The sequence below is a fragment of the Rutilus rutilus genome, assembly GCF_951802725.1.
Source record: "Rutilus rutilus genome assembly, chromosome: 4".
In the NCBI taxonomy this organism is placed as follows: Eukaryota; Metazoa; Chordata; class Actinopteri; order Cypriniformes; family Leuciscidae; genus Rutilus; species Rutilus rutilus.
Genome location: NC_140212.1, coordinates 18,702,013 through 18,719,434, shown reverse-complemented (window position 1 = coordinate 18,719,434; position 17,422 = coordinate 18,702,013). Strand labels below are relative to the sequence as shown.

At 40.0% G+C, this 17,422-nt stretch overlaps 1 protein-coding gene across 5 annotated transcripts; it reads left to right on the top strand.

The window, feature by feature from the left end:
* Positions 1-633: 633 nt before the first annotated feature.
* Positions 634-17,101, top strand: gata3 (GATA binding protein 3). 5 transcript variants are annotated; one of them, XM_084406215.1, is made up of 6 exons: positions 634-787; positions 6,184-6,542; positions 7,541-8,074; positions 10,538-10,683; positions 12,372-12,497; positions 15,636-17,101. In XM_084406215.1, exons 2-6 carry the CDS (start codon positions 6,314-6,316, stop codon positions 15,924-15,926), a joined length of 1,326 nt encoding a protein of 441 aa, XP_084262341.1. In that variant the 5' UTR covers positions 634-787; positions 6,184-6,313; the 3' UTR covers positions 15,927-17,101. The 5 variants fall into 5 exon arrangements, with proteins under 5 accessions (XP_084262341.1, XP_084262340.1, XP_084262344.1 ...); XM_084406214.1 differs by lacking the exon at positions 634-787 and having other exon boundaries at positions 5,676-6,542; XM_084406218.1 differs by lacking the exons at positions 634-787; positions 10,538-10,683 and adding an exon at positions 10,743-10,783 and having other exon boundaries at positions 5,676-6,542; positions 7,541-8,017; positions 15,636-17,094.
* The last annotated feature ends 321 nt before the right edge of the window (positions 17,102-17,422 follow it).

The following is a 17,422-nucleotide window of genomic DNA, read 5'->3' as shown; positions in this document are numbered from 1 at the left end:
TGAATCTATGGTCTACATAGCAGCATCTGCTTTTAATTGCCTTTAAGAAGCTATAGCCTACAAATCACATATTTAAGTTAGAAAGACTTAATATTTCTAGTTAAATATCTGTGTTTAAGCCCGCGTGTTTTAGCTATTTCTTTCCGCGTACTTACAATTTTAAATGGGCTAAAACACTGGGAAAATACCTCATATATCATATTGTATTGTTAAAAATTATTTACAAAATATAGTTTAGCTTACGCAAGAGTTTGGTGAATAAAAACAGAAATTCAAACGGTCAAACCGCTATCAGTCATCTCATGCATTATAAAGCATCAGTCTGGCATCTAACGGACTGCGTTATTACGGCTCAAGGAGAAAAGCGTCGTGCCACCGAACGCACGCGGGCGGTACCTGTTCCCTCTCCGCGGCCCGTGCGTCCACGTCCCCCTCTCTCTCTCTGTGTTAAAAGGTTCGTTACGGACGCGTGTGATCGCTCCCATTCAGATTAAGTGTGTGTTTTTACTCCGCAGCCTGCACCGACCCGGAAGAGCTCGCGCTTGGTGTACAGTAAGTACGGTAAGTGTGTGTGTGTGTGTGTGCGCGCGCGCGTGAGTGAGAAAGAGAGAGAGAGAGAGAGACGGAGTGAGTGTGTGTGTAGGCTAGAAGAAAAAAGGAGCCTAGTTTTTTTTCTCTCCTGCTGTAAATGCCATCGGCACTTCCATCTGTGTGTCACTTCACATCTGAAGCCCATCAGAAAGAAAAAAAAAAAACGCCTGACCACGCGTCCACCACAATTCCGCAGGTCAGTAAATATTCGGATTTATATTTTTACGTCGATTATTTTAACTAATTCTGGCTGTTTTACAATTAGCCTAGCTCCCAAAAACTGTCGAATACATTGATTTGCTACCATAGCGTTATGCATGCCAGTTCTTCTGATGCTTTGTCCCTCCATTTCATGTTTTTGGTGCAGATACATATTTGGTTTGCGGCTGTCTCTGTTTAATATATATATATATATATATATATTCATCGACACTCATGCATGTTTTTGTTCTGTATGAGGGTGGTACAGTCATTTAACAATTTCAGACGTGTAGATGACAACTCTCATGAGCTTATTCATTTCACCCGACACATATATAGGCTATGCGTTTCACTAGCACCCACGTCCACTTTCCGACAATTGGGGTGGGATTTTATGGACGCCCTTGTATTTTAAGAGTCATTTTCCCGCCTACCGTCCTCTAGATGAAGGATTTTAATGATCTATTACCACCTGAGTGTGAGCAAGTATGCTTCCCTTAACCCGTGAAATTGATCTGATTAGCCCCGCAATGGGTCATAAAGAGAAGTGGATTTGCTGAAACTGCGCTTCCAGTGTGTGTGTGTGTGTGTGTGTGTGTGTAGAGAGAGAGAGAGAGAGAGAGAGAGGGAGAGAGAGAGAGTCAGAAAGAGAGAGGATGCATATGTGTTGCTGGTTTGAAGAGCATTGAAAACAGAAAGAATAGGACGCGACATTAAGGCACATCATAGGCCGTCTTTCATGGGCGCAAGCTCGTTTGGTTTGTATTTGCATGTAGAGAGCAGCGGCTTCCATTGATTTGGAGCTGAATGCGCGTAAAACAGCTGTTTCTCCCTGATAGCACGAGACCGGCCACTCCATTCAGCTGCACAGTGAAATGATCTGAAACCATGTCCTCAAATCAGCACTCGACCGAAAGGAAGAGATGCACTTTTTGTTTGAACGACAATATTCCTGCGATGCGCCTCTTTGTTTATGAAGTTGTTACATGCGACATCCCAAAAAGAGGCACCAGTGGAGATCAAATAAATGCATTAGGCCTAAAGCAGCCGACCACAGGGTGATGTTATACGAGCAGACGGATTTATATTTCGAAGGCTGATATATCGGAGATGGATTAATAAGAACGAATAACCAATGGAGACTAAATAACGAATATTTTTGGAAATGAATTGTTTGGCCTGTTGCAGATGTGTCATCATCAGCACCGAATGAAAACCGTTTAGTCTTTAGATGTTTCTCTCTTTCTAGCGATGATTTATCAAAAACAAAACCTGCACTCGAGGCTCTAGCGTTTTTCCCCTCTCACATTTTTGTCAGTTGTTCTTAGAAATAAGTCAAACTCTCATTATGAAGCAACTATCAGAATTTCACGTCCTCGAGTGGGTTCTAAGAATTTGCTGTATAACCTACATAGGCCACCATCACACAGCATACGAATTCAGAAAGTTCGTTCTTGAAAAGACGAAGTACATGAATTACAATCCGCCCAAGTCTGCCTTATAATGTTCAGTTGCCCTTTATCCGTTATTATTATGATGATTATTTAGCTTATGTTTAATTGTAATATTATTATTTTTTTATAAATTTTTTTTATAACATTAGCCTACTGGTATTACTATAAATACCACCGCAATTATTTTTTTTATTTATTTTTTTCAAATTGCGTTTTACAGTTAAGCTCCTTTGTGATTTTCCACAGATGGTAACTGAGAGGAGAAACGTTTTGTTGCTTAAAAATAAATGTGACGAACAAGCCCTTAAGTGCGTGAATATTGCAAGTGTAGCGCTCATGTTTCGCTATTGAACCCCCCTCCCCTGTCTTTATCATTCGGTAGCTGGGGTGAAGTGTGTGTCCTCTGGTTCACCCCGATCTGTTTGGACAGCTTTACCTGGGCAGTCTAGGGCGACCCTTTCATCAAATCTCCTCACATCTTCAACTGGTCACAGACGTCATGGAGGCTTGCATTAAAATCTCATTCATCCCCATACAACCTGTATTATATATATATATACATACATATATATTAAGTGTGTGTGTGTGTGTGTGTGTGTGTGTGTAGTCTACATATATGAGAAATGAGAAAATCAGTCAAGCTGAAGATAACAATCGAACTCGCCTCCACGATCAACCAAAAATGAAAGCGGATGAGAACGCTGCTGTTTTGATTATGTTTATTATGTAATTTAATTGTATATATATATTTTTTTTTTAAACGATAACAACAACTGTGCTGCTACTACTAACACTAATAATAAAAGTAGTTGCAGTTGCATGTTTGTTTTTATTATTATTATTATTATTATTATTAGGCTATTATTATTATTGTGCACCATGTTGTTTTTGATGGCCTCTGTCATGACTAGCTTTCGGATTTTACTATCTACACACCCGTTCGAAAACACACTTCGCCAAAATTATTACAAAAAGGTTTTATGTGTTTATAAATGGTGCTCGATAAAAACAAAGCGTCTTATCAGCGCACATCTTCTAACCCTTGTTATAGGATAGACTAAAATAAAACGGCCGGGTCTTAAGTTCTCACCCACAGTGAAAAGTGTGATGCCTCCTGATTTTAATCTGCCTTGCCTGACATAATCATTCACAAATTATCTACCCAATCTTCAACCTGACCCAGTATCGCTGTCTACCACCGATTTACAGTGCCGTCAATGAATCAGCCTGGTGGCCCGAGCTAAAAAAGAATAGGTCTGATTTAAAATCCTCCCACTCCTCAGTATATATAGACATAGGCTACCTATATATATATATATATATACCTATATATTGTATATATATATATATATATATAGATGTGTGTGTGTGTGTGTTTCACATCTTTCTAATTATCTAGGCCTATATGATTATATAGCCTATATACTATGCCTATATAATATAGCCTATGTGTCGAATTATTTTATTTAGCCTATATTTTCTGCTTTCTTTTTTCCTTGTGTAACACATTACAGCTGTAGGCCTATAATGGCATTGTAGTCCATATTTTGTTTTGACAGCCCGAAGTGTGATAAATTACAACATTTTCTTGTGAGGGCGCCTCAAATACTTCCCAAACTGTGTCTGTAGTGTTCGGAACGGCTTCCATCCTTGTCCCGCGCACTAAGCTTAAGACGTTCAGTCAAGAAACAAAACACATAATCAGGATTTCACTTTTTACCGTCGCGCGTTGTCTTCGAGTACCTCTAATGTACGCTCGCGCGCGGGATAATAGCTCGCGCGGATCATTGCTCGCGTCCGCTGACAGCTCGACAATGACAGTGAGCCAGTGCAACACTTTCCATCCAACTTCGGTCTTTACTAGCGAAAGAAGAGGCTTTCCTCTTCGTACGGGAGGGAGAGAAAATACACATTTCCTGAATCAGCATTTTCAACCATTTCTCTTCAAATATGTAGGTTTTTAATATATTTTTTTTAGATGAGGGAAGCTTCGTCGCGCGAAGGAATTGAAACGATTGTTAGGCTATTGTTATAGCCTGTTTATTAGCCTATATAAATATATGTTTCAGTTGAAATCACATTCGTTGAGTAGCAGGGGAATTTATCGATTTCTGGACACCTATGAATTGCTATCGCGAGATAAACACATCATATTTTAACTCCAATGCGTAGAGTCTATATTTCCTGCCTGTTTACTGACGTCACGTCCAGCAGCGTCGACAGGGCTGGCCATCATCTGCGCATTTCAAACCATCAAACGAGCAGCCCAATTATATTTAGTCAATCTGTGGGGACGGGACGGCCAAACCGGAGCATTACAGACAAAATACCACCCTAAGGGCCAAGCCCCCTTATTACAGTACAATAATAGCGAATAATCTACCTGACACTGCTCCCTAATGTGGTGATAAATACGTTCCCATTACACATTAAGGTTAAAGTTTTAATGTATTTGCATCGCAACATGTCATGGCACCTTGAATTAATAATGATGTTGATGTCGTTCACGGAATAGCCTAAAGAACACAGACTTCAGCAGCCGGGGAAAGCCCGTGTTTTAAAGTGCGGGAAGAGAGAAAGGACTATGTCGCAGTCAGGGTTTAAGAGCCTGTTTTGAACATGCATAGGGAACCATTAGAAAAACGTGCTTGTCACCGCGAGAGGACGCACTGTCACAATTTAAAAGAGAATACACTCCACACAAGCTGCCACTGATAACACACACACACACAGTCGTGTAGACCTGAGCAGACCACAGAACAACGATGGTTCCCTTTAGGACTATGCTGATAGTTCCGTATTTATATGTTTATTTATATATGTATTTTACTATGCAGCTAATAAATACTTCCCAAAAAAATCTGTTTAAGAAATCATTTTGGGAGAGATTGAGAAGACACATTTATTTGTTTGTAGACACATTGTTTCTATTTCAGACCCTGGCATGGTCCTGATTTAAATTTTTTACTTTTATCCTACAAAAAAAATATATATATATATTTTTATTTTTATTTTTATAATATGTACAGTACAATTTTGGTACCAATATGTAGGCTATCTTTTAGGTAGCCTACTAACATGGACTCTTTGGATACAAAGGTGTGCCTTTTGAAAAAACGCCCCTGTGACAGCTTTTGTACTTTTTTTGAGAGAGAATTGCTACTTTATTTATGAACCAATTTTTATTAATGTTTTTTAAAACCAAGCCTAAATATTGATTTCATAGCCTGCTTGTGTTTTTATAAATATAGGCCTACACGTTCAAAAAAAAAAAACCTCCATTCTGTATATGAATGGGAAGCAGAATTGGGCGCAGCTCCTGGTCATCTTTCCCTGGCCCACTTTATTCAATTAGTCCAGGCTGTTGGGCCCCGCCCCTGCTGATGACACCACAGACCCTCCTTAAGTTGCGTCGCGCCACAGCTGTCTGCGAGCATTGAGCTGACTGGCGCCATCCTGAAAGAATGCCTTCACTGTAAAAAAACACAGAGAGAGCAGTGCATTCAGAGACAGAGGGAGTGAGCACTAGAGAGAGAGAGAGAGAGAGAGAGATAGAGGGAGGGATGGAAATAGAGTAAGAGGGAAGAGGGTTACTACTGCGCATAAACACAGATTTGATCAAACTTGTGTTCAGTCATAAGGCAGAAAACTTATCCAGATCGACCCGGCTCGGCCTGAAAGCGTCAAGCTCACTTGTTGAGTCTACGCAGCGCAACTGAAATACTTGGCGGAACTTGACGCGCGCGTTTGGATGCGTACGCGGACTTATGACCAACAATAGTAGCATATAAATCCGTTTGACTTTCAGAAGTTAACGCGCGTTTATTGAACGGACGGATCCGGTTTTATACGAGCTTCTGACAATTTGCCAATGACAGAAAGAACACAAGCGAACGGACGGACTTTGTAAAAAACAAATTGTCTTGTTCAATTTCAGGTGATCGGAAGTTCAAAATATTCGAACCAGTGGATTAAGCAAAGGAGGAGTTTGGACTTTTTTTTGAACTCTCGTGTTGTGTGTATCGGTGATTGTATGAACGTTTGCTGAGAAAAAAAGAGAGAAAACGATGGAAGTAAGTCCGGAGCAACCCCGATGGATGACCCATCATCACCCGGTCATTAACGGCCAGCATCCCGAGTCACACCACCCGGGACTGGGACACTCCTACATGGACCCGTCGCAGTATCAACTTGCGGAAGATGTGGATGTATTGTTTAATATCGACGGACAGAGCAACCACCCGTACTACGGGAACTCGGTTCGGGCCGTGCAGAGGTACCCACCGCCACCTCACAGTAAGTAGACGAAACCAGTCCTAATTCTATAACCAGTTCGGCTATTTTACATTATTCATCTATGTTCTAACTGAATTAATAATATGTAACAGGAAAGAAACTATTCTTAGGACTGTACTAAAAAAAAATTGAACAGTGTCAGAGTAGTTTACGTGTGGCTTACCTGAAGTGGTGTGTCACTGGTTTCACATCTTTCTAGTATTCTATGGTTATTTAACTTTTTAGGTCATACAACAATTGTGTAATATTAGATAATGCAATGCTTTCCTTTCATTTTAGAAAGCCTAAAAGCGTTTTTATTCGAAAACACGTTATAAGCTGAAATATATTTGATTGGTAAAAATATGTTATGACACATATTATGGTGAAAATATTTATATTAGCACTAGCTGGGGATTTAATTGAATGATTTTCAGAAGTCTCTAAATTATTTTTTCCCTGTTGTATGCACTTGAATTTTTTAGAGCGGAAGAAAAAATGGCTTTATTTTATTGACATGACTTCCTGAGCGGAATTGGGCAAAAAGCGTGATCTTGTTTCTCGTTTGAATCGCCCCATCTCGAAACACATCAAAACTCTCAAGTAGACACATCCTCAGTAGATACTGGGTGGGTGAGATATCGAAACTCGTGAGGGCTGTTAATTGGGACCCTTTGCCCCATCAAAAGCCTCTCATAGTAATGTAGGCCTTTACGTGCAGTTTCACAGTGTTACTCATTAAGACAAGTTGCACTGGTTATTTCATGCATTAAGAGGCCGTTGCTAAAAGGGTTTCGGCGCCTTTAAATGACAGATGCGCGTAAAAAGATAAATCATTCAAAATGTAGCCTGCTTGGTTTTGCAGTGCTGTGTTGTAAAAATAGGCTATTTATCTTGACCCTGTTTATATATATATATATATAATGGTTCTGATGTTATTTCGTGGCTTCTTAATGTGCCGAATCCCACTTTCCCACCTCGTCCTGTCCTAAAAGCAGGCTTGTCTTTTGTTTCCGCAGGTAGTCAGGTGTGTCGCCCATCGTTGCTGCACGGCTCTCTTCCTTGGCTCGATGGAAGTAAACCTATCGGCTCTCACCACAGTACCTCCCCCTGGAACCTCGGGCCTTTCCCCAAAACTTCCATACACCACAGTTCCCCTGGGCCTCTGTCCGTCTACCCCCCAGCCTCTTCCTCCTCGCTGTCCGCTGGCCACCCGAGCCCACACCTCTTCACCTTTCCCCCCACTCCACCCAAAGATGTGTCCCCTGACCCCTCAATTTCCACGTCAGGCTCGGGCTCATCCATACGGCAGGAGGACAAAGAGTGCATTAAGTACCAGGTGTCTCTGGCCGAAAGCATGAAGCTGGATTCGGCTCATAGTCGGAGCATGGCCTCTATCGGAGCGGGCGCGTCCTCCGCGCACCATCCCATCGCCACTTACCCTTCCTATGTGTCCGATTACGGGCCGGGGCTCTTCCCACCAAGTAGCCTGATAGGTGGGTCCTCTTCTAGTTATGGTTCCAAAACGAGACCAAAAACAAGGTCCTGTTCAGGTAGGCGTGCGCTTTACTACCCTTTGATTTTTACTAACATAATCATAGTCAGATCATTCAGCAGTTGAGCTCTATTATTGTGCACTTGCCATTCTTTTCGTTTTCCACAAAAACAGCCTCCCAGGTTATCCAATTCCCAGACTATTGATTTGGTTCAGCTCTTTTTTCTTTTTTTTTTTTCTTCTTTTTTTTGGTCTGTGCCAAGGCTTGGCTATCGAATTTGGGCACAGTTCACATCCCTTGTTCAAAGAATGGCTCCACTCCTTAAATCTGACGTGATTTATGATGTCACACCGAGATAAGGCTATAAAATAAGGCAACATATTTATATTTTCAAATAAATCAAATTTTGGGGGGGAATTCATATTATTAATTTGAGCTAGTTTATAATCCTGTTCGCTTGATTAATTTATGATGCAATAATCTCATCTTTTTGTTGTGATATCATTTTAAAATAACCAAGGCGCAATAGACGTTCTCTTTTATAGAAATTATAGATTTGTTAACACGTCTGCTGCCTTGCATAATTTCATTATTATATTCCGCTTTGGAGAATATTATATCTAATGTCGTTTAGCTACAAAGCGGAATTAGCCTCCCTGATTTATTAAACGTCGCTCAGCATATGCAGATGAGCCTACACGTTTAAAGCGGAGCGCGAGGGTTTTCCGGATGTAAATGTGTGTGTGTGTGTGTGTTTTCTCTCTCATCTCTTGCTCCTCTTGTGCCTCGCAGTGCACGGCCCCATCTCTCTCGCGTTTATATGTTTAAGCTAATCCAATTATTTTCAGACTGCTGCACGCGACAGTTGCATTGTTTACTTTGCGCAGAAACTTTGATAGAGTCCGGATGCGCCGCGGATCGCTCGGAATAACGAATGAGCTGGCGCAATGCGCGGCCGACATGCACAGACAGAGTGTTATCCAAACACACAGAGAAAATCATTTCAAAAGGTCAACCAGCTTTTTGAATGCGATTAGCGAACGGACCTTTTTTTTTCTTTTTTTTTAAAATAATAGTCTATTCATAGCGATAGATTTTATGATAAAGATATAAAATATCTATTCACCCCATTTATAATTGATTTAACTCGTGAGTTTTACATATTAGATAGCCTACAGATTATTGATAGCCTTTTTAAATTGGCTGCTGTTTTATTGTATAGGCAGGCCTACATTTGGAATGAATATTTTCACAGCATATAATTCCACTAAAGTTCTAGTATTGTTCTTTTTAGGTTTTGTTTTTGAAACTAAACACATAGGGTAAAGCCTACTACACAGATGCATCAGAACGCTCCGTTATTGCGTGCGTCTCTATCTGTGGTAATGTGCTCGCGAGCTTTTGTGGGTTTGGGGCAGTTTGTAGAGCAAAAGAGTCTCGCGCCACAAATGAGAGCAGTAATGCTGCTGGGTAAAGGGGGGTGGAGGGGTTGGGGGCTGCACGACGAGGTTGTTTTTCGTTTCAGCGGAGCGACCGGAGGCGTGGGTCACTGAACATGTGAGGCGCGCGCCCTTCACCTGTCAGTCAAACGGAAAGAATGCCAATCAAACGCTACTGTGTTTTAATTACGTAAAGAGAGCAGGTTACACAATGAGTTAATTAGACCGACGCTTTCACTTACTGTTACCCAATCCATTTAACATGATTTCAGCCATAAAGCCTAAAATCAACTTTAACATATGAGAATAATTAATCCAAGTTTAATGTTTTTTTTTTAATTTATTTTGTATTATTATTATTATTTTTACAGTGTAGTCACGTGGTTTAATAATGAACCGGGAGGTTGTTTCTGTGGAAATTGAGTCTTTATTCAGCTATATTATATTTGCGATTCCCTCTTCTAATGAATGATGCAGTATTTCCAACGCATCGTTGTTTAGAGCATGATACGTTTGATAAAACCCCCTGAAGAACTCATTTTCACAGCATTGCCTACTTAGAACCGCTAAGTTATTTGTAGAAAAGTTATTTGTAGATCTTATCAGATGATGTCATAATTGACAATTGAGAAGTTAAGCTCATATTATGATGTCATATTAGACAATGTTTTTATTTGGTAATGCATTAATAATAGTAACAACAACAACAAAAACAATCATTTGTTATTAATGCATTCCATATTCATTTTTTTATCCATGCGAATTTTTAGAATGTGTATTTTTTTGTTTGTTGATAATGCCTTTTTATATCTATATTTATAAGTATTGAATTATTAGTAATTGCTATGTGTGCATACTTGTATAATATTAATACAATTATTAGTCATTATTTTGTGTGTAAAATGTTGATATTTAATATTGTGTTTTGTTTGAACAAATCAAAGCGACTGGCCACTGGTGTGTTTTTTTTTAGTGTGCTCACCAATGGCCTAAGATTGTGTAGTTGTGATTGTGCATGGAAGTGTGTTTCAGTGGTTCTAAAAAATCAGTTGTGCATGCGTGTGTGTGTCTCTGTTGGCAGAGGGTAGAGAATGTGTTAACTGCGGGGCCACCTCGACTCCTCTGTGGCGGAGGGATGGCACCGGTCACTATTTGTGTAACGCCTGCGGACTATACCACAAGATGAACGGACAGAACCGACCCCTCATCAAGCCCAAGCGGAGGCTGGTATGTTTCTCTATAGCACTGTATTAATGACACTTCTGTCTTTCTCTTTCTCTACCCAGGAAGAAGTGTTAGCTGCAAGAAATTGACTCGCCAAGCGCAGGTCTCGTTTTTTTTAGATTAAGCAATAGCAGTTATTATTATTATTAGCAATAATTTTTAAGTTTTTTTCTGTTTCAATTTTTATTTATTTATTATTTATTCATTTTTATTTATTTTCCCCCGCTCGACACACACACACAAAAAAAAAAAAAAAAAAAATCCCGGATAATTTTATTTTATCGCAAATATTGCTGACACCGTGTCTACACGTCAGCATAACGAAATTCGTCACGGAGAGACTTCAAAGTGTTGTGAAACGAGCGCTTATCTCAAATGAGTATACGCGTGGGAGGCGATCAGCTCGAACAGGTCAAATATGTCTGCAGAAATTAGGTTCAATTCTGACAATGCGCCGTTCATCAGGGACACTGTTTCACAGGGATTTAATAAACGAGAGAGAGGAACGCTGTGTTTTCAATGGCCTGGCATATATTCGGGCTTTGGATAGAGTCGAAGCTCTTGAGGCGCAGAGAAATAGTCCGAGCGCTGCTATTTTGGCATTGGCCTTCTCTCTCCCTCTCTAATGTGAAAAGCCGACTTCCCAGGAAAAGACTGGCGGATATCTGAGCGCAGCTGATAAAACTCCTCGAACAACAGCGCTCGCTCCCGCAGTCTAAACATACGGGCGAGAACGCGCAGACAGGAGTCACGACTTCAGATTGATCTTCACTGAGCCAAACAACCTAGGCTACTCTAGAAAATAATAGTATGAAGAAGAATAAAACAGGAATAAAGAATTGCCTTTAAAGTACAAATTTATTTGAATTTAATTCATTCGGCAATACAATTTAGCTGTCATTTTTAATGCACAAACGAGAAAAATAAACAAACAATAAAATCCAGCCAATCATAATAGGACACCAACGTCCTTCGACCATGTCAATCAATCTTGCGCCTTTAAATTGAATTCAACTACGCATTAATTAATAATTTGTCATTACTTCAGCATTTCTGTATATATTAACCTTAAACGCAGCATGCATTTTCTTTTTGCAGTCCATTTTTAAAACATATTGCTGATCCCTACAAATTCATTGCATTTCTTTTTGAATTCCCCCCCCCCCCCCCATTGTTTTTTTGTTTTGTTTTACTTATGATAATTGATTATGTCAGTAACTGCTCATAATTAATAATTCTAACTGCTTTTAATCAATGCATGTTAATTTAGAGCAAGCTATTTTAGTGCAGCATATTGATGTGAATAAAGATGGCTAATATCTAACTTGAAGGTTGATGTTTAAACGTGGATCCATTTCATGCAGAGCCGCTGTTTCTCCATCATTTAACGGGAAAATGTCATCAGCTTTTAATGGGCACTATTTAAACCAGCGCTTTCATGTCCTTTGTAAATATTTAGGTTTGAGAGGGCATGTGTGCAAGGCACTATTTTTACCCGAGAGTTTAAGGCACCAGTGTTATGGAGAACTCTTTTCCTCTCACATAGTTCTGCATCGCTTAAAAAACATTTGCAAGCTCAGGAAACAGAAGGGTTGGGGGCCATTAGCACTGTAGGAATGTAATCATCATCTTTGGTTATTATATTATGAGTGTAATAACTGTGATTCTTTCTCTTTCTGTGTGTCCATCAGTCGGCTGCCAGACGAGCAGGGACCTCATGCGCAAACTGTCAAACGACCACGACGACACTGTGGCGGAGAAACGCAAACGGCGATCCCGTCTGCAATGCCTGCGGCCTCTATTACAAATTACACAATGTAAGCTCCATAGCTGTCTTACACTTATCTAGTAAGATATTTTCTATCTTCTTTTTGCATGATGGCACCTTTCATGTCATGCCATTTCTTTCTTTCTGTCTTTCTGTCTTTCTTTCTTTCTTTCTTTCTTTCTTTCTTTCTTTCTTTCTTTCTTTCTTTCTTTCTTTCTTTCTTTCTTTCTTTTACAACATTCACAACATTGTGAGAAGTGAAACTAACTACTCAAAAATGACTACATTAATGGACCATTATAATAATCGATCACACCCGTGTCATTTTTATCTTCCCGACGAAAAAGTTCCGATTTTTTTGTTGCGTTTTTTTCCCCAAGGCCTGTCTGATTGATTATAATGATCTATAAGTTATGACAACGTATGTTTTTACATTGCTTTAACTCATCAAAATAAGTTGAAGAAATGTTCAAGTTATACAAGATTCAACTCATCTTTTTAAGTCAGTTTAATGTAATTTAAGTTGAAATTACTTAAACTTCCCAAGTTGATTGTACTTAAAAATTTAAGGCAGAAATGGTTTTTAAAGTGGTGATTTTCGATCCCCAGGGTCAACTTAACCCATTCTAAAACGTTTTTTTTTTAAACATTCCCCAATGGTCGCAAGACGTTCGAGTCAATTATCCACTGAGATTTGTTTTGTTCTTCCTCATATTATTATTTATTTTATTTCTATTATGTTGGAGCTAAACTGCTGGTACTGTTGTACTATTGAATTACACTTCAGTTGGTGGTATTTCTATGTTAAACATATGCCGGGGAACATTTTCATTCTACCTAATCAGCTCTGGTATCCTGTATCATCACACTTTGAGGCCCCACGGTCCTGTTACACTCCCCTACTAGTCACGCAAGCGCACCCTTTTAAATCATTTTGCCATGTTGGTTTTGACGGTTTTGTAAGAAAAAAAAATCCCCTAAACTTGACCTAGGTTATCAGAGAAACGAATAACACGTATTATCGTTCGAAACAACCAAGAGTTTGGATAATTGGAAAATTAGTTTGTTTTGGTACGTCCCATTTTCTGTTAAGGTCGGCCTGCTTTGAATCAAATTCCAGATTCTGCATGCTAAATTAAGCTCTCTCCAGAGTGTACTTCACTAACTCGCATGTTTGCATTATCACTACCACTCCCATATCTCATTGAGCCGACAGGGATTTGTCATAAGAACTGATTTGTGATTGTATTTGTATGTCTGTCAGTTTGGGGTTAGACTTCTTGGCCCGTTTCTTTCTCATTTTTTTTTAAGTGGTCATTATAAGCCCAAAAAAGTTTAACTGAACAACATATAAGAATGTTTCTAATAGCCGACAGCTATAAGCATGTGTTTTCTGTGATGCTCAATGGAGATGTTTCAAATTAACAGTTTCGCTTTGGGGTGTGAGCACACACACAAACACACACTGGCACTCACATTTACACTAGTGGTTGGCCAATATGGGATTTCCGATAACAGGCGTCAGTGCAGATATGTAGAGTACAGTGTGGGAGAATTTTTTGCAGATGTATTTTTTATATAATCCAGTTCGTAGTTAGCGAATGAGTGCATTTCTACAAATGTAGAAATTGCTGAAATGAATGATTAGATTCAACACTGTAATAAAAAAGTTGCTGCCTTACATTTTTTTTAAGTACAATCAACTTGAAAATTTGTCATTTCAACTTAAATGACATTAAACTGAGTTAAAAAGATGAGTTGAATCTTGTGTAACTTATAAACTTGTTTTGATGAGTTAAAGCAATGTGAAAACGTTTTTTTTTTTACAGTTGACATTTAAACCATTTACTCAAAATGTACTCACATTTTCACATTCACGTTTTTGTGGGTTCTATCAGTCTTTCATAAATCAAAATGGTGAAATAACAGTAGAAAGTCTTAAAGTCTCAAAAACAATTAACATCCATAAACAAGTACTTCTTAGTATCACTTAATAGCTCTTGCGCAAAGCATCTAGAGTGTTTTAAGACAGAGAGAGAGAGAGAGAGAGAGAAAGAAACGGTCCAATTGTGGGGTGAAAGTAGCAGGCTTTGGCAGACGGATGTGGCAGTGCTACTGCGCTTGAACCCGGCTGGCCAGAGTCTGGGGTTTCTCTCTTTGGCAAGACTGGCACCGGCCATGCCTGGCGTCAGGGAACCAGAGGCTAAATCCAGCCTAGTCCTATGACCCGACATACACACTTGTATGTACAGACACGCTCACTCGAACAAAGAAACCGATATATCTGTCTTATAATGAAACTCTATTACATACCATCAGAACATGCTTGGACTCAATAAAGAATTAAAGGGTCTCACTATGAGTGTGTAAAGTGACCCTCATTGTTTGACCAAATCCTAATCCCAGAAACCGTGACTTAAAGAGGTGTCAGCTTTCAACTTGCCCGTAAGAAGGAGAAATTGTAAATGAGATCTGTTTAATATCTCAATTGTTTCTCCAAGACAGCAATTACAGAGATTAGATGGAGAGAATATGGCTTTTGCTTAAAGGGATAAGTCACCCAAAAAATGAATACTCTATCATTATTTACTCGTTCCAAACCTGTATGAATTTATTTCTTCTGTGGACCACAAATGTTTCAACTGTATTTGTCCATGCATTGGACGTCAATGGGGTCCCAAACAACAATGGACTCCTTTGACTTTCATTGTATGTACATAAAAAAGAAAATTTTCACATTATCTTCTTTTTGAAAGTATTCTTCACAGAGGAAAGAAAGTCAAACGGGCTTGAAAAGACACAAGGTCGACTTCTCAGATGTTTCTTACTATGTCTCAAACTGTGCTCCGATTTGCCAAGATACACATCAAAAGTCCGAAATTTCATTATGAACTCATTATTCCGAGAGCGAATTATCTGAGCTATCCACATTAATTTGACCATATATCAACAACTGCCTCCTTTGTGTCTATTTTATTTCTCATTAGGAATTTTTAGGAGAAACATCTGAGATTAAGTTAATACCTAAAAGAAACATAACTGGATTTAGGTCTTCTAAAATATGAAGGACTGATTTCTTAGCAATAATGTATTCCTCTGGATGTGGTATGAAAATCCAAATAATGTCTTATGCAAGCGGGGCGGTCCCGTGGCCATTACTAAAAGTCTGCCGTCTCTCTCCTCGCAGATCAACCGACCGCTCACCATGAAGAAGGAGGGCATCCAGACCCGGAACAGGAAGATGTCCAGCAAGTCCAAGAAGAGCAAAAAGTCCCATGATAGCATGGATGATTTCTCCAAAAGCTTAATGGAAAAGAACAGTTCCTTCAGCCCGGCCGCCCTGTCGCGTCACATGAGCTCGTTCCCTCCCTTCTCGCACTCCGGCCACATGTTGACCACGCCCACCCCCATGCACCCCTCTTCCAGCTTGCCCTTCGCCCCCCACCACCCCTCCAGTATGGTGACGGCGATGGGCTAGAGCACCCTGCTACCTCCGACCGCCCAATCTCCTGACGGTGGACGTCTCAAAGCACCGTTAACCTTGAAGCCTGTCACCCGCCGCAACCCTCCGACCTTGAACCAGCTCTCTCACGTGCACCGTCTGAGCTACGAGCCCCCCCCCCCCCACAAGACCCCTTCTCCACTTCGGTATGCTCCGCTTAAAACGGTAACCCCACCCTACCCCGCATTATGAGGGAGAGACAGTGAGAGTGAAAGAGAAAAGACAATGACTTTCTTCATCGCCCCTCCAATCACGAAACCCTCGCGCTGATGTCAACCTTCATTTGTGTACAAATGCCATCTTTCCTGTGGGCATCAAGGCACAACCATTACGAGACTTTAAACTAAACTTCTCTAATTCCCAAAACCTGCTCCTTTTCTTCTTCTAAGCATCTCCTATTCTGTCCCCCCCCCCCCCCCCCCCCCCTTCCCTCCCAGTGAGACATGAGGAATCGAGCTGTGAATGACAACAGGAGATGAACTCTGCATATATTTGTAAAAAAAAAAAAAAAATGTCTGAAATACATTTAATGAAGACTTTTTAAAGAGCAAAATGAGAAAAAGGCGAGGACAGGAAATGCCCGTGGGCAGCTAATGATAAGAAGGGTACGAGTTAAACCTGGAAGATGGAACGGCGTGGCGACGTGGCCCACGATTTCTATCCGAATGATGAAAAATGTAGGAGATGAGAAGTAGGGAGAAGAAAAGTAGAAAGGAAAACGGTGTGTAATGCATTAAAACTTGTAGTCAGGTCTGTTTCACAGACTTCCAGCTACTCTTCTGGATGTGTTATAGGTCTTGGGCAATTGGTTTGTGTTCACACAGACACACACACAGACACACACAAACACACACTCACACACACGCACACACACATATACACATGAAAGACTTCTTTGGGCCCAGGTTATATGCATTGTGAAAAAAGTTCCTGTATTTGTTATTTGTATGTATAATTCAGAGTACCAAAAATACGAAAGAAACAAAGATGTAGAATTATTTCTTTATGTAATGCAGACTGAATGGTTGTACAAATTTAATAATCACTAGTGTAAAAAAAGACTTGCTTTTTGTTGCGTAATTTTTTTTTTCCTCTTTGAAAATAATAAACTAGTTTAATCTCTGTTGACATCACACGAGAACGCACCGGTGAACGCTTTTGTGCGTGTTTTTGCATACGACTTTGGTGTGAATGCGAGAGTGAGCTTTTGTGGGTATGTCACTGCGTATGTGTGATATCTGACACATGGCTTTTTGCTAGCCACAAGGACACCTCTAGATTTACCCAGAATGCTGCTGGCCACACACCAACAGGAAGCCTAGAAATAAACAGAGATGTTGTGAGGGACTCTACTCCACACAGCCTAAAAACTCTTCACGCTACCAGTTTGACTTTGCCATTCCATCAACACTGCTGTTAGCATGCTAGTCACATCAGAAATGCTTTTTTTAACATGTCAGGACAAAAAAAAA